The 21,984-nt window shown below is 40.1% G+C and overlaps 1 protein-coding gene across 2 annotated transcripts in view; it reads left to right on the forward strand.

Annotated features, from left to right (window-relative positions):
- The first annotated feature begins 10,468 nt into the window (after positions 1 to 10,468).
- The window catches only part of LOC111155166 (DNA topoisomerase II beta), a 60,695-nt gene continuing 49,179 nt past the window's right edge, over positions 10,469 to 21,984 (forward strand). For both annotated transcript variants that reach the window (XM_022515243.1, XM_022515244.1), the window contains exon 1: positions 10,469 to 11,123. In XM_022515243.1, the coding sequence (XP_022370951.1) occupies positions 11,061 to 11,123 (63 nt within the window). In that variant the 5' untranslated portion in view covers positions 10,469 to 11,060. The remainder of the gene's footprint in view (positions 11,124 to 21,984) is intronic.

Genomic DNA, 21,984 nt, shown 5'->3' on the forward strand with positions numbered 1-21,984 from the left:
AATAACGACATAAATATCCTTCTCTGCTGTGTTTCTTGACAGTGGTAGGAAGGAGGGATTTTGTCTTCCAGGGGACAAAATGTCTGGAGACATTTTGTTCCAGTGGCAATGGGTTTGTGGTTGGGTTGGGGAGAGGAGGGTTGCTACTTGCTTCTAGTGGGTAGAGACCAGGAAGGCTGGTAAACATCTCAAATGGGTATGACAGGTCTTTAAAGAATTATCCAGATCAAAAAGTCAATAGTACTGGCTGAGGATCTGTTTATAATGAGGCCCTGAACCCTATTTATAATGAAATGGTTAAATAATCAGGACAGTCACTAAAAGAATGAGATGATCTAGGGACAGACTTAGAAAGATTTCTAGGAGGTATAGTTAAGGTAAGTAAAGCAACTCGCAGAATTGTATTTACAATATAATGCCATTAATAACTGACCTCCCTTCTGTGTGACTGTGTGGGTTTCCATATACATATAAAAGATCTGGAAGGACATACCAGTTTGTTAATCAGTGATATTTATGGGGAAAAGACATGTTAAGGACTGTTTGCATTTCTTAATCGATACAATTTTAATGGATTTCTACAACCAGAAGTTATTACAGTTATAGTTTTGGTAACTTTTATTTTTCTACATTTTAAGAAGATTTTAGTTATTTATTTGTCAGAGAGTGAGAGAGCACGAGTACACAAGCAGGACAAGCTGCACGCAGAGGGAGAAGTAGAGTCCCCGCTGAGCAAGGAACTCAACATGGGACTTGATCCCAGGACCCCAGGATCATGACCCGAGCCAAAGGCAGATGCCTAATGACTGAGCCACCCAGGCACCCCAAATTTTGTTAACTTTTAAAAATAAATTCTGAACTCATGCAGGTCTCATGAGGACTAATGCAAGTAGATAATGCAAGTGATATGTTGGCCAAGTGTCAACATACAGTAAGTGCCAAGAAGAATAATTACAGTTATTATTTGTTATTAGAAAAAGTTCGGTTTGGGGGCACCTGGGTGGCTCAGTGGGTTAAGCCTCTGCCTTCAGCTCAGGTCATGATCTCAGGGTCCTGGGATCGAGCCCCATGTTGGGCTCTCCGCTCAGCAAGGAGCCTGCTTCCCCCTTTCTCTCTTTGCCTGGCTCTCTGCCTACTTGTGATCTCTGTCTGTCAAATAAATGAATAAAATCTTTAAAAAAAAAAAAAGAAAGTGGGGCACCTGGGTGGCTCAGTGGGTTAAAGCCTCTGCCTTCAGCTCAGGTCGTGATCCCAGGGTCCTGGGATCGAGCCCCGTATCAGGCTCTCTGCTCAGTGGGGAGCTTGCTTCCTCCTCTCTCTCTCTCTCTCTCTGCCTGCCTCTCCACCTACTTGTGATCTCTCTCTCTCTGTCAAATAAATAAAATCTTAAAAAAAAAAAAATTAAAAAAAAAAAGAAAGAAAAAGTTTGTTTTTTTTTTTCTTTAAAATTGAGGGAATTTAGGGGCTCCTGGGTGGCTCAGTGTGTTAAGCCTCTGCTTTCGCTCAGGTCATGATCTCAGGGTCCTGGGATCCAGCCCCGCATCTGGCTCTCTGCTCAGCGGGGAGCCTGCTTCCTGCACCCCCCACCTACCTCTCTGCCTACTTGTGATCTCTGTCAAATAAACAAATAAAATCTTTTTTAAAACAATTTAAAAAAATAAATAAAATTGAGGGAATTCAGAAAGTGAAGGTATGCAGGTAAATAAAATAATTAAGGAATTTCATTAATGATTTTGCAGAACTTCAGATGTCGCAGTGTTCATTTTTTAAAAATTATTTAAGTTCGGACGCCTGGGTGGCTCAGTTGGTTAAGCGACTGCCTTTGGCCTAGGTCACGATCCTTGAGTCCTAGGATCGAGTCCTGCATCAGGCTCCCGGCTCCACGGGGAGTCTGCTTCTTCCTCTGACCTTCTCCCCTCTCATGCTCTCTCTCAAGTAAATAAAGAAAATCTTTAAAAAAAAATTATTTAAGTTTCTGGGCAACTGGGTGGCTCAGTTGGTTAAGTGGCTGCCTCCGGCTCTGGTTGTGATCCTGAGGTCCTGGGATAGAGCCACATGTCAGGTTCCCTGCATCAGGCTTTCTCCCTCTCCACTGCTTGAGCTCTCTGGAGTTCTCTCTCTCTTTCACAAATAATAAATAAATGCATTCTTTCAAAAAATTAACGTTACAACTAACGATATCTTTAAAAAATTATGTAAGTTTCATTTGTACTTATTGAAAGAACTCTTCAGGGGCGCCTGGGTGACTCAGTGGGTTAAAGCCTCTGCCTTCGGCTCAGGTCATGATCCCAGGGTCCTGGGATCCAGCCCCGCATCAGGCTGTCTGCTCAGCAGGGAACCTGCTTCCTCCTCTCTCTCTGCCTGCTTCTCTGCCTACTTGTGATCTCTGTCTGTCAAATAAATAAATAAAATCTTTAAAAAAAAAAAAAGAAAGAAAGAACTCTTCAATCTTATGTCATTTTGCGCACATAGAAAAGGGAAAACACCCATGAAATAAATAAGGTTATCCCTCTCACTTCACACTCAAAGCACAAATCTAATCACTGATGACCTCAGAGGCATCAATTCAGTCTTTCCACACACATATCCTTTCTTGTCAAGTGTTCGTGATGCAGTGTTTTGTTGTTTTTTTTTAAATAAACTTTCAAATCAAAGCATAATCTCCGTATAGAAAAGTGTAGAGCTGGATGAATTTTCAAAACGAACAGAATCCTGTATTCACCACCTAGTTCAAAGACTAGAAATTACCAGCACCCAGAATCCTCCTCCCACGGGTAACCACATCCTGACTTTTAACAACATAGATTAGTTTTGTTTTGCTTGTTTCTAAACTTTATAGAAAGGGAATTACACTGTACATAGTCTTTTCTATTTGGCTTCTTTAACTTTACATTATATTGGAGAAATTCTTACCTGTTAGGTATAGCAGATCATTCATTTTCATCGCTCAACAGTAGTCTATTGTATGCATATACGATATAGCCATTCTGACATTGAAGGACATTTGGATTTGCTAGTTTGAGGCAACTACGAACAGTGCTGCTCTGTATATTCTTATATGTGTCTTTAGTGTATGTAAGTATGCATTTCTATCTGCACATACCTAGGAGTGGACTTTTTGGTTGATTATTCTATGTGAGCCTTCAGCTTTAGCAGCTGCTACTGAGCAGTGTTGTAACGTGGTTTTTTACTAAACTACAAACTACCAGTAGTATATGAGCGTTTCTGTTGCTCCAGATCCTCACCAACAGTTGGTATTGTAATTTTAGCTATTCGGGTGGGATAGAACTCATTTTTAAATTTTAAGTAACTTACTAGAGCCCATGGTTCCCTTTAAAAAAAAAAAGTATACATTTTTGAGTGTGTTATTTGCCTTGGTAGAAAGCCATTCACCGAATTGTTAATTGTAATTATCTGGGTGGTGGAATTATGGGTCATTTTGTTTCTTTGCTTTATATTTATTTCTACTTCTTAAATTTGTAAAATGAACATGTTGTGGTAACAGAAATAATATGAAAATTGGCAGTATTTCCCAAAGTCTTTTTGTTAAAACATACATTTTAAGGATGCTAATAGAGATTCCTGAAGATAGTTTCAAGGCCAAGTATGACTTGTTCACCGCAAAGTTGCTCAGACTTAAAAATGTTAACGTGTTTTCTGACTCCCATATGCATGAGTATTGTACAATAGTGTGCCTGGTTTCTGAGACTTGTAATTTCCAAAATACCTTTTTCTACCTCAGGGAACCGAGGTACTAACAAACTTTATTTGCAAAGTGTTAAAATGGGAGGTTCAAAAATGTAGCACATAGGGCGCCTGGGTGGCTCAGTGGGTTAAGCCGCTGCCTTCGGCTCAGGTCATGATCTCAGGGTCCTGGGATCGAGTCCCGCATCGGGCTCTCTGCTCAGCAAGAAGCCTGCTTCCCTCTCTCTCTCTCTCTCTGCCTGCCTCTCCGTCTACTTGTGATCTCTCTCTGTCAAATAAATAAATAAAATCTTTTAAAAAAATGTAGCACATAAAAATAGATTACAATAAAGCAAATAATCCTTACTACAGAGGAAGTGTCCACAAACAAGTCTTCCCTGTGTGACTGAACACTTCGAGAATTTTTATGCTGCTTTCAGTGAATCTGAAGTTATCCAAAATATCAATCCAAGAGTCTAGTTCTATGGTACTTTTCCGTTTTTCCTCCTATATTGGAAAGTTAGCTACTTTGAGTGTTATGAAAATCATAACACTGGGTTTAGATTATAAAGTTTAAAATCCTACAGATAGAGGTCACAGGACCCATAGCATCTTTGGTCTCAGGTTTTTTTTTTTGATAATGGATCCTTTGGACTCCAAAAACCAACTTATTTTATAACAAGGTAAGACAAAGGAGATCCAGGCTGCTTTCAAAAAGAAATTTCTAGTTGGTCATGCAAATTGCAGATACTTGCCACCATAGTTCAACAATATAATTTAACAACCAAAGGGTTTTACTGAGGGCCAGAATTATTCACCAGCATTGCCAAGTTCTTAACACATTGCCAGATATGGGCTACTGCCAAGTGTGTTAGCCAACTTGGCAGTGTTATAAAAGGGTGTGGTTCGGAGTAAGAGACTTGGGTTTGAATTTCAGTTCCAGCATTGACTCTATTCTGTGACTTTTTATGACATTTAATTTCCTTGACTATGAAATAAGAATGGTAATACCTCCATTTAGGTTGTTGAAATTAAGCTAGTATGTGTGAAAGTGCCTGCCCTGTACCAAAGATAGCAGGGTTCTCAATGAATAGGGTTTCCTTCTTTGATGAAACGAAGTGTAAGCATTGGCAAGGCTACAGCTGATCGACTTCCATAGCCAAAATATTTCTCCACTCAGTTTCACACAATTGGATGCTTTTGTTACTGCTCTGTCTTCCACCACCCCCAATCCTTTCTTCTGGTACCATAACCTCTTCTTTCTCTCCTCGCACCATCCTGGTTTTCCTTCTCCAAAAGGAACAATGCTTCCACCAATTTTTGATAATGTTACAATAAACTTTAAGGTGCCTTACCCTCTCCATTATTCAAGTAAGAACACTTGAAAAAGCAAAAACTTAGGGAACCTGACCAAGTTTTAGGACAATCCTTGATGGGCATTTTTGCTTCAGGGAACTTCTTAATATGCCCCAAACTGATTGAGTAATTATTGACACCTACTACATGCTAGGTATTTTCTAGGCTTGGCCAGCACTGTGTAGTAGACCTTTTACTGAATAGCCTGGTCTTGCCCTTTTAATTTTCTCAAAGTCTATTTTAACTAGAAATCTGTTTTTTGAAGAGTCAGCATTCTTGGGCCTTCTTCTAGATCTTCCCACATTCAGATAGCACTCTCACAGCAAAGAAGAAAATGAAGAGACAAAGATATCAGTGATGTAAGATATCTCGGCTAATCTGTGCTTAAGTATTTTGGAAATATGAAGTTGAATTTTTGCTGTTAACTGGCACACTAAGATCTTTTCAAAGTTCTGAATTTTAGTACTCACCTTAGATAACTTGTAGGTACCTCTTTTATTCTGTTTCAGAAACCCCTCTAACTTGTAGGCTTTAAATCTTAGATTCTTCTGGTGTAGATATTCCTTATACTTCCTGGATTCCCCTCACCCACGACCATTAAGTTTTTAAATACACTACAGAATGAAAACAACTTGGCAGCTCTAGAGTTCCCAGCTCTTCTGAAATGGAAACAGTTGAGCTAGGAAAGCCACTTTTATCTTCTTTCTTTAGATCTGAGTCTTAAAAACCTACTGAGTAACTGAATCAGATGCCTCTGGGCAGCCAGACTTTAAATGCAACTTAGCAATACACATGCTAGGATCATATAATATTCTGTTGGTGAAGATTATGTGAGTGATAGCATGTAATGTCCTCTAAAGCAGGGTTTTCTTAGAAGAAAATGCTTCTCTGAAAGTCTCAATCTTTTCAAATCCCTTTTAAAGGCTGAGAACAGTCTTTATAACTAAGGCACATGCTAATTATATTCTCCATATTATATAATTCAGTAGAGTAGTTAAGAGCCCTGAATTATTGCTGACCTGTATCATGTAAAATAACTGAAAATGTCCCTCTGTCTGTATAAGTAATTAGAGACCTCACCAGAGGATCAGCATAGCTTACTTGGCCAAAATCAATCAAAACAAACTCCTCCAAACAAAAAAAAGTCAAACAAAACAAACATCCCATACTTCTAGGTAGAAATTGGAGACCTTAGTCTTTATCTGGCTTGCCAGTGGTGATAAAACCCAGGAATGTAGGGTACCTGGGTGGCTCAGTTTGTTGAGCAACTGCGTTCTGGTGGGCTCATGATCCTGGAGTCCCGGGTCAAGTCCCTCATCCCACATCGGGCTCCCTGCTCAGCAGGGAGTCTGCTTCTCCCACTGACCTCTCTCCTCTCATGCTCTCTCTCTCTTACATAAATAAATAAAATCTTTGAAAAAACTAACCAACAAACCAAAAGCTTAGGAATCATTGATATCTTCATCCATCCATAAACATTTATTACCTTGGTCCTTAAGTACCTTTTACCTTTTTTTTTTTTTTTTAAGATTTAATTTAGGGAGCGAGAGAGAGAACAAGTAGGAGGGACAGAAGGAGAGAGAGAATCTCAAGCAGCCTCCCAGCTTAGTGGAGAGCCCAGCACAGGACTCAATCTCACAACACTGAGATCATGACCTGAGTGGGAACAAGGAGTCCAATGTTCAGCTGATTGCCACCCAGGCACCCCTTAAGTACCTTTTTAAAGTAAAAATATAAAATATTTGGAACAAATGCTTTTGAAAATCAGTTAATAATCTATTATATTTACTATAGATATGCCAAAAGCTACATTGGTGGTAGCTTTCTTCTTTACCTTAAGTTCACTTCTAAGGAAATATAAGACATTAAATTACATTTACAACATTTACCTAGACAATAGTACCTGGACAACCATTTATTTGGTTTATAGTAGGCCAGACATGAATTTTTCTTGTTCTTTGTCTAGCTACTTTGTATATATAAAGGATCCATAAAAACCAATACAGTGGGGTGCCTGGGTGACTCAGTCAGTTAAGTGTCTGCCTTGGGCTCAGGTAGTGATCCCAGGATCCTGGGATTGAGCCCTGCATTAGGCTCCCTGCTCCGCGACAGGTCTGCTTCTTCCTCTCCCTCTGCCTCTCTCCCAGTTCCTGCTTTCTCTCTCAGGTCTGCTTCTTCCTCTCCCTCTGCCTCTCTCCCAGTTCCTGCTTTCTCTCTCTCTCGCTCTCTCAAATACATAAATAAAATCTTTAAAGCAAAACAAACAAAAAAACCAATACAGTGTGGGGTGCCTGGGTGGCTCAGTTGGTTAAGAATCTGCCTGTGGCTCAGGTCATGATCCCAGGGTCCCAGGGATTAAGCCCCACATTGTCAAGCTCCCTGTTCCATGGGAGAATCTGCCTCTCCCTCTCCTTCTGTGCCCCACCCCCATGCTCCCTATCTTTATCTTGTGCTCTCTCTCAAACAAAAGCTTTAAAAAGAAAAAACAAAAACAAAAACAAAAACTAATACAATGAGACAGAGAGGTCAACTTGAAGACATTGAATCTTGAATTCAAACATTAACTTATTTAAATGCTTAGTAGATTATAGATTCATCCCCCAACCCCCTCTACTGAATCTCAGTGTTGGAACAACACATGACTTAAATGCAAACTCTATTGAAACTTTGCCAAGTATCTAGAAGTACAGTTTGGAATTACAATCTTTAGTAAGTTTATTTATTGATTAAATTACATGCTGTGTCTAATGTGCAATTATAGGTGTGACTCATCAGGTAAACTGTTTATTAAATAGCAAATGAATAAATATAAAATTGCTTTTGATTTAAAAGATTAGCTCAAAACTATATAACACAAGGTGTGAACTCAAGGCAGAGACCACATCTTCATTGCATTTTTGTATTCCCAGGTCCCGAGTACCTAACACACAGTAGACATTTAATGAATACATATTTTTTGATTGCTATAATAGGGAAACATAAAATCTAAAAATAAAAATTCGTAAGTAGTTAGGATAAGTTTCCATGGAAGCTATTCAGAAAACTTGGTTTAAGGCCTTTATTTTTAGTTTGTAGAATTGACTTTGATTTCTACAATTTTTTATTTTGGCTGGTGTTTGCTATTGGTTTGGAAATTAAGTCTTTAAATGTAACATGCACATATGAATAAAGTAGTATTCCAAACAAGACAAACCTGATATAGAAGCTTTTTAATGTGGCAATTATTGCTATAATTACTCTGTACATAAATGAAAACTATTTGACAAAGCCCCAGAAAGGAAAGATGTACTCAAGTTGGGCATAACCAGTTTTATTTTAAAGATACATTAAGTCTGTTGCACACAGTTAAAAAAACAAAACAGTTCTTCGAGGGCTGAGATACTTTTAATCTAAATAGTTTCCCCCATTCCTCATGAATTTTTGCTCTAATTTTTGCATGTATGTTCAACTACTTTATTTGTGATTCTTTTAGATAAGTTAGTATTTTCATAAGAATAAAATAAGTTACATTCACTACGGTGTCTTCACACTCAGAAGGCAAAATGTTCAGTCCTTTGTGTATGAGGCAAGCGAAAAGATAAACATGAAGTTCCATTAATTAACCCAAGTTTTGAATATATTTTATTCAAAATCTGAGGTTGCAGAGTTTTGAAAACTGAAGTTTAAAAAAGGAGACGGTTATACATCTCATAGCTTGGCTTCTACTTAATGCGTATATCTTTATAAAAACCTCACAACCTTTAAAATTATTTAGCCCTTTCAAATTTATAAAATATATGTACTTTGAAGTGTAAAGTCACAGTAAGCACAAGAGCAAAAAAATCCTCATTTTAACAAGGCATAAATGGGCTCAGGGAAGTCAAATAACAAGGCACAAATACTTAGTTGGTCAGGTTCAGAGCCCAGATTAGCCCTGGTCTGCCTGATTTACAAGCTTGCACCTCAAGTTCAAGGTAAAGAAAGGCTTCACTGTTCTAAACCAAAGTCCCAAATAAGCCAGAATTACATGGCCACTAGAGAGCTAATTAAGAAAAACTGTTTAAATTATTTCCATGTTTCAGAGCTCTCCACCTCTCTGGACTCAGCGGCAGTTAAAATATGTGACCTAAGACATTTTTGTTTTCCCTTGAGAGGAAATGCAGTTGGAAGAGAAGTTCACAAAAACACCTTTTCCACAAAGCAGCAATACGGCTTTTATCTTTTTAAAAAGCTCTCTTGTCACAGCCATTTGGTGGCAATTCATGCCCTCAAGTACTCACTTTAGTGATAGTTAACTCCCTTTTAGTCCATCTCACAAGCCAGATTATAAATGACTTGAAATGGGGGGGGGGTTAGTGTGGCGGGGGGGGGGGCTGTTATTAATTTGAACCCTCGCGGAGCCTGGCACAGAGTGGCAGAGTGTGCATCCAATCAATACTTGTTGAATGGAATTACGCGGAAAAGGAGGGTGAGGTAAAGCCTTCTTCCATCTGCCAAAGACTTTGGTGCGGCTATATGGGTAATTTTCTTTCTTAGAAAGCTTTAATGTGAATGAAATTATTCCTTAGTGGGCATTTGAAAATTCCACTGAAAGCAGTTTAAAAAATTAAACATGCCCTCCTAGAGGTAGCTGGACAGATGAGAATGAAAAGTGACAGTGGCAAATCCGCATTGTTCAGAGAAGAGAAAGGTCAACAAAGAGTAGAAACAGAACCCTCAACCCACCCTGCATTCTTTCCCTGGAACGTTCTCAGCAAATCCCTTATCATTCAAGTTCTTTAAATGCAGTTTCCTTGAAACTGACCGTACCCCATTTGAGTGAGGGGAGGACAGGAGAGGGAGGGAAAGAGATGGAGGAGGGGAAAGATTCTTTCGACAGCAGCGTCCACTTGGGGCCTTGGGGAGGCCGGGGTCACGGGGCCCTCCTTGCACCAGTGATCTACAACGTCTTGCCTGCGGTTTACAACCGCTCTTTAAAAATACTTTCCCTTTGGGACTGCCCTCGGCTTCTTCCTGTCAACCCCCCTTCTCTCCCCCCCCCCCCCCCCCCCCCCGCCGCCTCAGGCAAAGAAATGCCTCGGCTTAGCCCGCAGGTCTTAGAGTAAACAGCACGCTCGGAGGATTACAATCGACCCGAGGCCAATTCGACCCCTTCCTTTTGCCGCCCTCAAATGACCCTTGACAGCAGCCCCTGCTCTCCCCTCAAATGGAAAACCCACAGACATACACACAAACAAAAAACCCCAAGTCTTCCTTTCGGTTGCTACCCGCAATGACGTTTCCCCCTCGGGTCCCGCCCCTCCGGGGGCTTGGAATTTTGGGATTGGCCGAGGAGTTGTGGTGGAAAGGCTCCGATTGGGCGCCGAAACGCTGACTGACAGCGGGGCGGCCGCCGCGCCCGCCCGCCCTCCCTGGTGTGCGAATGTGTGTGTGCGGTGTTATGCCGGACAAGAGGGAGGCGACCGCGGCGGCGGTGGCTCTGTTTATTGTCCCTCTCGGTGTGTGGATGCGAGGAAGTCGGGGGTGTAGCGCTGCCGACGAAGGCAGCCTTTGAGGCAGCGGCCCGGCGTTAGCTGCGACTCCGGCAACCCCAGCGGCCGGCCTTAGCGGAGTGTGAGGAAGGACAAGGCGCCTTTGCCTCCCCGCCACGTCTGGACGCCCTGAGCTTTCCGGCTGCGCTCGCCGCGCGCACCTCCGGGCCCCGGCCCGGCTTGCCGCGGCGCCGGCGGGCGGGCGAGAAGGAAGCACCGCAGCTCACTGCCGCCGGCCTCCTGCTTCCTTCTCCACCTCTTCCTCAGCTACGGGCCTAGGCCCGGGCGACTGGGCCGCCGCGCCTCGAGTTTGAGGGAGCCGAGCGGCGCGGCCTCCTCGGCGGGCTCGGCCGTCTGTCCGTCCCGGGTCTCAGCGATGGGGCGCGGGGGGCGACGCCGCTAGGAGCACGGCGAGCGGAGCGGTCGGTGCGGAGCAGAGGGGCCCGGCGGCCGGCAGGGAGGCGGGATCGGCGTCCGCGGCCTCGGGGCCTGTGAGCGGAGGCACCCGCCATGGCCAAGGCGGGCGGCGGCGGCGGCGCGGGAGCCGGCGGCAACGGGGCACTGACCTGGGTGGTGAGTGGCGGACGACGGTAGGGGGGGTGCAGGGGTCCCAGACGCGGCATTGTTCCCGGCCCGCGGCGGGGGTGTTATTCCGTCGGGCTGTCCGGGGGTGGTGGGGAAGGGAAAAGAGGGAAATCCGGCGTCCCGAACGGGCGCCCCGTCGGGGCTCCTGCCGACAGAATCCCCCGCTCCCCGCCCCTTTTCTTCTTTCTTTACCTCTACGGAGGCTCGGGCTGCAGGAGTATAATGTGCACTTGAAACTTACGGGGACAAACCATCAACCCGACATGAAGCTCTCGCTTCATCTTTTTACGTCTTTCTCAGAGTCTTCCGGGGCAGTCAGTCTTGAGATGATGGGTATTGGCAGTAATGCTTGTGTGTTTCTGTGGGTCAGCACTTTTAACTAAACGTGGCTTAAGAAAATCCCGAAGAAAGGTGTGTGTGTATGTATGTGTGTTTGTGTGTATTGTAAATGCAAATCAAACCGTTTCCGATGCTCTAAGGTCTCAAAGAAGACTGGGTTTGGTGGGGGGAATTAGTCTAAGGCAATTTACACTTCAGTTCATACTCTGATACGTTTGAAAGCACGTTCGGAAAGGCGGTTTCACGGCAGTTAATATACTGTAGACCGTCCATCTGTCAGCGTGGGATTATTAAAAGAAGCGTTCACCTGCGTCAGCATCGCAGGTGAAACGGGGTTGGAGGCCGAATGGAGAGTGCTGGAGAGGTGACTAAAGTGCTTAGTCCCGGCGTTAAAGGATTTCGGCACTCTGTTCCTGCTGGGAAGTAGTAGAGGAGGGAAGACCTGGAGAGATCCGATTCCCACGGCCGATCGATAATTCACCAGCATTTCATTTGCTCAGCATTGAGTTCAGAGCAGGGTCATTTCCTACACAAAAAAGCCCAGCTCAGCCAACTGACTTAGTTTCCAGGAGAAACATTTAAAGAGTGTTACATTTAACAGGGACTTTCGATTTTTCCTCCCTTTTTTCAGAACACCCGAGGAAACTTTCATATTGGCATTTTTATTTCTAATTCTTCTTTTCTCTTGGGCGAGGTTTAGGGGAGTTGAGTAGCAGTTCTGCTGTATTAACAAGTCCTCCTTGTAAAAAGCATGTTAGTGACCGCAGGAAAACATTTTAACCATTTGTGTTTGGGTGTCAGGAGCTTTGCAAAATAACTTGCCAGGCTCTTATTGTTGAATTATCTGAATTTTTTATGTTACTCCAATAATGTAGTATGAACAGACCAGAGCCAGGAGAGATCAAATGCCAGATTATAAATTAATGGTCCATGTTTTCCATTCCAGAGGGGGGGAATGCATAAATGCAAGATAATGATTTTTAAAAATGGGTGGCCCTTACTCCTGTTCTAGTAGAATCAAACAACTTCTGAAAATTGAGTTAGCCAGATGGTTCTTATTCACTATTTGGAAGTGCCGAGGCCAGATTCGTGTTCCTGAGCACCTCTGATTCTGTAATGGTAAACATTTTGCTCCAATTTTGAATTGGTTGGCATTTGACACTTGATAGCAATGTTTGAATTTACTGTTACTTAACTTTGTAGATAAATGACCGCTTTTTCTTTCAAGCTCAGTAGGAAACTCATTTACATAAAAAATTCATGAAACTTAGAGGGTCTCATTCAGTATCAAATTCATTTGATAATAAAATTGACTTATTTACTAAAGATTTTTCACTATGAACCTAATATGGGAAATACAGTAAAGCAAAAAATCACTTGATCTTTTATTTACAGATTATATCCTCTTGTTGAATTACAAGTTTATTAAAAAGATAATTACTCCGTAAGTCCACTTTAAGATTTGATGCTTGCTTTAAATTTGTCAGGTTATATGAGCATCTTTATGTCCATAATATACATCATTGATCATAGACTAATTTTATGGGAGGCAATATAGTGAAGTGGTTATGAGCATGGACGTTGATGTCAGATTGATGTAGTTTTCAGATCCTTTCTCCAACACGTATTGCAAAAGGGACCTAACCTTTTAAAGCCTGTTTTCTCATCTATTAAATAAGGTTGCATTGAGAATTAAGTGAAATAACATATGTAGCCAGTGCTGGGCTTAGTAAATGTTTTTTGTTGTTGTTGGTGAAATTCAAGAAATGTACACTCAGAATAATGAAGTTGACTTTTATATGAAGTGCTTTTAAACCAGGGTGAAAGCAAATTATTCCTTTGAAAGAATTCAGGGATTTGTTTCAGTGGTCATCTATTTCTGCAGAGGGGTAACTTTGCCTGCTTTGTTGAAACTGGTGTTATGTTGCCACCTGCTTGTGGGTAACAGGAAGAAAAAAAATGGAATTAGTCCCTGATATCATTCTTTTGGGGGGGGATGGGTAATACCATGTGTTGCTGGTATTAATTTGTGTTAGGATGCTTGCCAGCATGTAGTATTAACATCGTCACTGCATGAAAGTTTACATTTTAATACATGAAACCACAAAGCAAAGTGGGTATAAGATTGTCATTAACTTCTCCATTTAATAATGTATTTTGTTTGTGTTTGATTTGCAGCTTCTTAAGCAGATTTTTAAGAATTTTTAAAAAGTGGAAAACATAAATATAAGTAAACAATTTTGAGTTAACATTAACAACAGCTATGAAGGCTTCCTGAACCAAGCAGAGTTTCTTGAGTTAACTTTTAGTTCGTAAAGCTTTGATTAGTAGAACCTGTAGTCTATTTCATTAAGTCATTTGTAGTTGTTTTTTTTTAAAGATTTTATTTATTTATTTCTCAGAGAGAGAGAGAGAGAGAGAGAGAAAGAGAAAGAGAGAGAGAGCGAGCACAAGCAGGCAGAGTGGCAGGCAGAGGCAGAGAGAGAAGCAGGCTCCTTGCTGAGCAAGGAGCCCAATGCGGGACTTGATCCTAGGACCCTGGGATCATGACCTGAGCTGAAGGCAGCCCCTTAACTGACTGAGCCACCCAGGTGTCCCAAGTCATTTGTAATTTTATTTTTTTTAAAGATTTTATTTACTTATTTGACTGACAGAGATCACAAGTAGGCAGAGAAGCAGGCAGAGAGGGAGGAGGAAGCAGGCTCCCCGCGGAGCAGAGTTCCCGATTTGGGGCTCGATCCCAGGACCCTGGGATCATGACCTGAGCCGAAGGCAGAAGCTTTAACCCACTGAGCCACCCAGGTGCCCCCATTTGTAATTTTAAAGTGGTTGTAAAAACTTCTGTGGATGTACTAGAATATAGTTAATCACTATGTGAATATTGATCCTTTTTTCTAGAATAATTTGATAGATTAAAAGATGTTATAATTAAAAATATTAAGCATATAAGTAAGTGTTGGCAAGAATAATATAAGAAGCCTTCCTCTGTTTATCATGTTTTAACAATTACCAACTCAAGGTCACCCACTTTGCTCCTTCTCTTTATTTTGAAGGGGAGCAAATCCTAGAATTATATCACTTCATCTATAAATAGTGCAGTGTTTATCTCTAAATAAGTTTCTTTAAAACATAAAGCACAATTGAAGTTTTTTAAAAAGTAAAATTCAATGAAATAACATGCTTTTTTTCTGTAGATTTCTAATTCAAAACATAATTGTATATTTAAATATTTAAAGATTTGTATTAAGAACCTTTCTTTAGCAGCTCATTATTGCAAGTCTGAACTCCTCAACTAGACTTTCAAGACTTTTTTTTTTTTTTTTTTAAGATTTTATTTATTTATTTGACAGAGGGATCACAAGTAGGCAAGAGAGGCGGGCAGAGAGAGAGGGGGAAGCAGGCTCCCTGCTGAGCAAAGAGCCTGATGCAGGGCTTTATGCAGGGCTCCATCCCAGGACTCTGAGATCATGACCTGAGCCAAAGGCAGAGGCTTAACCCACTGAGCCACCCAGGTGCCCCTTTCAGTCCAATTCTTTCATAAACTATGTGTCCTCTAAATTGAAATTTATGCTGTATAGTCTTCATAGTTAAATTTATCTCTTCACTGTCCCTTGAACATCATGGTTGTGGCTTTTTAAATTTTTTTAAGATTCTTGAGAGATTTAGATAGAGCTAAGGGCTTGAGAGTGGGGAAGAGAGGGAGAAGCAGGCTCCCTGCTGAGCTGGGAGCACCATGTGGGGCTCTGTTCCAGATCCCACCCTTAACCGAGTGAGCCACCCAGGTGCCCCGGCCCTCATGGTTGTTTTTATGATGTTGCTATGCATGCTTACCTTCCATCAAGAATGCCTCTTTCTCTTCTCTTTACCAGTCTAAATCTTAATTACTTTTTTTTTAAAGATTTTATTTATTTATTTATTTAACAGACAGAGATCACAAGTAAGTGGAGAGGCAGGCAGAGAGAGAGGAAGGGAAGCAGGCTCCCTGCTGAGCAGAGAGCCCGATGCGATGTGGGGCTCCATCCCAGGACCCTGGGATCATGACCTGAGCTGAAGGCAGAGGCTTTAACCCACTGAGCCACCCAGGTGCCCCATAAATCTTAATTACTCTTCAAGTCTAGTTCAGAGTCTCACCAGACTTTCATCCTCCAATTTACACTCCTCTTTTTTCTGTTACCCTTATGTGTCAAAACCCATAAATGTCTTTTTATGTAACTTTCCGCATGGTAATTTTGTCTTAACAATTAGATTATAAACTCCTAAAGCTGGAGATCACGTATTATACCAGAATTTTAGACTGCTTAGCAAAGAGCTGGATTCATACTCCAGCCTCAGTTATCTTAACAAATTGGATAATTGACAACTAACTTTCTGAAAGGTCTGTCATCATTATATTTTTTTAAAGGTTTATTTATTCATTTAAGAGAGAGAGGCAGGGGAAGGTAGGGGCACAAGAGAGAATCCTCAGGCAGACTTCCCGCTGAGTGCAGACCATATTGTGGGCTTTTGTGGGCTTGATCCTAGGACAGAGGTGCCCCCCAAAAGTCTATTATATAAGACAAGTGATTAGGTAGCAATGTTCTTTAGATACATTCTCAAGTAACATAATAGTAGTACTTAGCAACTGTAATTATAATTGGTGCTAACTTTTCTAAATGGAAGTGAGTGTTCCCTTGTAGTTTTTAGTGTTTTTAGTGTTACTTAGGTCTCAGTAGTTACATTTTACTAAGGACATTAAAAAAAAAAGCCTTTTCTGGAGTTTTTTTTTTTTTTTTTTTAAATAGGACCCTCTTTTAGAGAAAAGATGAGATCGGGATAATTATTTTCAGTTGCAGAGAAGGAAACCGGTTTAGAGATTAGGTAACAAACTGTTAATCACCTGGCTAGGGCAGAGATGGGATTGAAACCAGGTTTATCTTCTTAACCATGATTTATACAGCCCTACTCCCCACTTTAAACATACTGAAAACCAAAAAAACCTTGGAGCACCTGGATGGTTCAGTAAGTTAAGCCTCTGACTCTTGGTTTTGGTGCAGGTGATGATCTGTGGCTCTTGAGATCTGCTCTCAGTGGGGAGTCTGGGGGAGAGTCCTTCTCTCTTTCCGGCTCAATTTACCCCTCCCCCCATTTGCACCTGCGCATGTGTGCGGTCCATCTCTCTAAAATAAATAAATCTTTTAAAAAATAAAAACCAAAAAACTTCATCTTTTATACCCTAATGTGACAAGATAAAAAGCCTGGGATATACTTGTATCTCTTTGTACTAACTTTCTTTTACTTTCACACAAAAAGCTAGGACATACATTTCCTTTTTAGGGTATATATATCTTGTTTAACAATGCTTTTTAAAGATTATGGGTTATGAAATCAGATCACGTGGTTTTGTAATTCAGCTTCTTCAAGTACTAGCTTTGTTAGCTTTGGAAAAACACTATTTCAGACTTCCATTTCCTCATCTGTAGAAAGGGAATCATGATAACGATGTCTACTTCATGGAGCTCTTATAAGGATTGACTGGGATTATCCATATAATTCCCATAATGCTGCCACATAATAAGCTCTCAGGTGGGTACACACGCATGTGTCTTTTTTTCCAAATCACTTAAAAAGAATTTTCCTATCTTTTGTCTCAGAGTAAGTGAGAATTTTTTTAAAGTTTTTTTTTTTTTGTAAAGATTTTATTTATTTGACAGAAAGAGATCACAAGTAGGCAGAGAGGCCGGCAGAAAAAGAGAGAGAGAGGAGGAAGCATGCTCCTTGCTGAGCAGAGAGCCTGAGAGCCCGACACGGGGCTGGATCCCAGGATCCTGGGATCATGACCTGAGCCGAAAGCAGAGGCTTTAACCCACTGAGCCACCCAGGCGCCCTGAGATTTTTTTTTTTTTTTTAAATATTGTGAAATCACCACAATAAGTCAACATTCATCACCACACAGTTACAATGTTTTCTTATGATGGGGACTTTGATTTACTCTCCTAGCAACTTTTAAATGTACAATGCAGTATTGTTAACTATAGTCACCGTGCTGTACATTACGTTCCCAGGACTTCTGTTTGTAATTTTTTTTTTTTTTAAAGATTTTATTTATTTATTTGACAGACAGAGATCACAAGTAGGCAGAGAGGCAGTCAGAGAGAGAGGAAGGGAAGCAGGCTCCCTGCTGAGCAGAGAGCCCGATGCGGGACTCGATCCCATGACCCTGAGATCATGACCTGAGCCGAAGGCAGCGGCTTAACCCACTGAGCCACCCAGGCGCCCTGTTTGTAATTTTTTAATTGGAAATTTGTACCTATTGGTCACCTTCAACTGTGTTGCTCCCTCTAGCTCCAAATTCAGGATTTTTGCTTTGTTTTGATTTTAGAGTCCACATATAAGTAAGATCATACAGTATTTGTCTTTCTCTGACTTATTTCATTTTGCATAATGCTCTCAAGATTCACTCATGTCACAATTGACAAGCGGTCCTTCTTTTTTTTATGATGATATTCCTGTGTATGTGTGTGTGTATACCACATTTTCTTTATCCATTTATCACTGGATGCTTAGGTTGCCTGTGTGTCTTGGCTCTTGTAAGTAATGCTGGAGCGAACATGGGGATGCATGTATCTTTCCAAAAAAGTGTTTTTGTTTTCTTCGGATAATGCCCAGAAATGGAATTGCTGGAGCATGTGGTAATTCTGTTTGTAATTTTTTTGAGGAAACTCCATACTGTTTTCCATGGTGGCTGCATCAGTTTACATTCCTACCGATGTGTATGAGGGGTCCCTTTTTTCCACATTCTTGTCAACATTTGTTATTTCTTTTTGATAATAGCCATCTTGACAAGTGTGAGGTAGTATCTTATTGTGGTCTTGATTTGCATTTCCCTGATGATTAGTGATGTTGCATGTCTTTTCATTTGCCTTTTGGCCTTCTGTATGTCTTCTCTGGAAACATGTTTATTCAGATCCTCTGCCCATTTTTTAATCAGATTTTTTCTTTTGAGTTGTAGGAGTTCTTTATATATTTTGGATATTAACCACTTATCAGATTTATCATTTGCAAATATTTTTCCTATTCAGTAGATTGCCTTTTCATTTTGTTTATGGTTTCCTTTGCAGTGCAGAAGCTTTTTAGTGTGATGTAGTCTCACTTATTTTTGCTTTTTTGTCTTTGCTTTTCATGTCAGTTTCAAAAAAAAAATCATTGTCAAGACCTACATCAAGGATCTTCTGTATAAGTCTTTTAATTCATTTTGAGTTAATTTTTGTGTATAGATCAGATAGGGGTCCAGTTTCATGCATGCATTTGGCTGTCCAGTTGTGGCTGTCCCAACATCATTTATTTATTGAAGAGACTGTCCTTTCCCCATTTTATATTATTGGCTTTTTTATCATAAATTAATTGACCACGTGTGTGTGGGTTTATTTCTGGGCTCACCATTGGTCTTTGTGTCCATTTTTATGCCAGTACCATACAGTTTTGATTACTGTGGCTTTTAATAGAGTTTGAAACTGGTGACTGGGATGCCTCTAGCTCTTTTCTTTCTCAAGATTGCTTTGGCTATTTGGGTCTTTTGTGGTTTCATAGAGATTTTAAGATTGTTTTATTTCTGTGAGAATGCTGTTGGAGTTTTGATAGGGATAGGGACTTTTATTTTTTACTTTTTATTTATCTACTTTTTTTAAATCGGTGAGAGTGGGGAGGGTCAGAGGGAGAAGGAGAGAATCTTAAACCAGCTCCATGCTCAGCACAGAACCTGTCGCCGGGCTCAATCTTATGACCCTGAGATCATGACTTGAGCCCAAATCAAACATCACACACTCAACCAACTGAGCCTCCCATGCTCTCCTGTAGTAGAGACTTTTAAACAATATTAATTATTCCAGTCCATGAGCATGGAATAACTTTCCATTATTTGTGTCTTCTGTTTCTTTCATCAGTGTCTTAGTTTTCAGTGTATGGGTCTTTCACCTCCTGGTTAAATTTATTCCTAGTATTCTTTTTGTTTGAGTTGTAAATGGGATTTTTAATTCCTCTTTCTGATAGTTTGTTATTATTGTACAGCAACACAACAGTTACGTGTATTGATTTTGTATTCTGCAACTTTACTGGATTGGTTTTAATAGTTTTTTTGGTGGAGTACTTAGGTTTTTATTTTATATGTCATCTGCAAATAGTGACAATTTTTCTTCTTGCTTTCTAATTTGGATGCCTTTTAGAGAAAGTGTACTTTTTGTTTTTACGATGGACATTCAAACACTCCTTATGAGCTTAAGTATCCCTCACCTTCTGTCTCTCTCCTTGTCCATTAGTTTAGGAGAGCATTTCTTGAAGATCATAGTTTGAAGGCAAAGTGTTGGATTTGTTTTCATTAATGGTGGATAGATAGCATGGCCCTCTCTGTTGTTACATGGGTGACATATGAGTGAAAAGAACATCAAAGCATGACAGACTTGAGGGAGAAAGGAAGGGGAGATGATGAAACAAAAGGGTAATGTGAAGTCTGAGGGGGTCGTTTATAGAAGATAGGAGAAGAGGCTTGTTGCCAAGATTTTGCTAGTGCCACTCTTGTTGGCTTGGTGATGGTGAGATTTCTGTGCCGATTATGTGAATGAGTGGCTCAGTTCCTTTTTAGCACCAACTGGCAAACCATCTCCTTTCCCCTCTTTGGCAGCAATTCATTCTCTTACAGAAAAACAAGAACTGGGTGATTGCCCCAAATTGCTATATCTCATGTGACTACTCTGTGCATGGAAGAATCTTTTTTTTTTTTTTTCCTCAACAGAATGATCTTGGTACATATTCATTCTGAAATAGAAAAATTTGTTTTATTGCAACGTTTTTCTTGTGGTTGAGAAGCATTCTTTCTTTTTCTTTTTTCTTTCTTTTTTTTTTTAAAGTATTCTTGATAAAGGTTGAGTTTTGCATAAAAGTATTAGATCTATATTATTTCACTAGGAGTTAGCAATATTGCAAAAGTGCTTAAAATATTAATATTTTAATATGGGTTTTATGTATTTTTTTTTAAAGATTTTATTTATTTATTTGTCAGAGAGAGAGGGAGAGAGAGCAAGCACAGGCAGACAGAATGGCAGGCAGAGGCAGAGGGAGAAGCAGGCTCCCTGATGAGCAAGGAGCCCGATGTGGGACTCGATCCCAGGACGCTGGGATCATGACCTGAGCCGAAGGCAGCTGCTTAACCAACTGAGCCACCCAAGCGTCCTGGTTTTATGTATTATTTTGATGATTTGTTATAATTAAAAAATTCCCAACGATGCATTGTTTAATTTGGCAGCCAGCTTTTGAACTTCAGAAAAAGTCAGTTATGGTGTCATATGTGTAAACCACAAATAATAGAATTAAAATGTTTTTAGGTTTGTGGAGGGTATTTTCATATAGGGTAATTTTACATTTTTATTTGTCTTTAGTTTAATGTACAAATGAAAATGTTGCTTTGGTTTCTTATATTCTAGTGTTGTTAGATGCTGCAATTACTTATTACTATAAATAGCTTCGTATTTTGTCCACACAAATTTAAGCAGTAAAATAAATTACAAAATAACTTAAATTGTAAGTTTTCAATTTTATCAAACCTTAAAATTTATTTAGAATGATTTTGGTAATTGATTTTTTTTTTTTTTTTTTTTTTTTTTTTTTTTTGTCAGAGAGAGAGAGAGGGAGAGAGAGCAAGCACAGGCAGACAGAATGGCAGGCAGAGGCAGAGGGAGAAGCAGGCTCCCTGATGAGCAAGGAGCCCGATGTGGGACTCGATCCCAGGACGCTGGGATCATGACCTGAGCCGAAGGCAGCCGCTTAACCAACTGAGCCACCCAGGCTTGATTATTTTTAAGGGCATATTGTGAACTTTTATTTAATGTGGAATATTTAGTCTATTACTGTAGTACAAGATATTTTACTACTATGAATATAATAAGAATAAGGTTAAATCATTTTGAATCAGAAGACCCCTTTTCAGTGTTCAAAATGAGCATAAATTAAAAACTTTACATTAAAAAAATTAGTAAAACAAGGACTTGAAAAACAAAAAAACTAATACAACAGCAACAGCAACAAAAACAAAGTTAAAAAAAAAGCAAACCTCTATGCCCCCATATACTTGCCTCAATTAAACATGAGGATGAGGGGATTATTAAAATTCAAGAATTTTTCACCACAAATAGAACTAATCACAATGGGAAAACTGGTGGATTTACAAGTAGACCAAATAAGTTGTTAATGAAAATCTTAATGTACTAACATTAATGTGGAAAGTTTAACTCCCTCCACCCCCACCATGTCTACGGAGAACAGGAAACTCAGCCTTACTCAGTTGATAGACCACTATGGGTTAGAGGATAAGTTGCTACACTATAACAGAAATGAAGAAGAATTTATGGATGTTTAATTCATAATTATTTCCCCAGAATATTTTTGAGAATGATAAGTTAAAAGATACTTAATACATTTTAAAAGGAAGGTAGAAACCATTATGTAAATATAAAATAAGATCTAAAATGAAAATTTAGTAGTC

The sequence above is a fragment of the Enhydra lutris genome, unplaced genomic scaffold, assembly GCF_002288905.1.
Source record: "Enhydra lutris kenyoni isolate GAN:26980312 unplaced genomic scaffold, ASM228890v2 scaffoldscaffold39, whole genome shotgun sequence".
In the NCBI taxonomy this organism is placed as follows: Eukaryota; Metazoa; Chordata; class Mammalia; order Carnivora; family Mustelidae; genus Enhydra; species Enhydra lutris.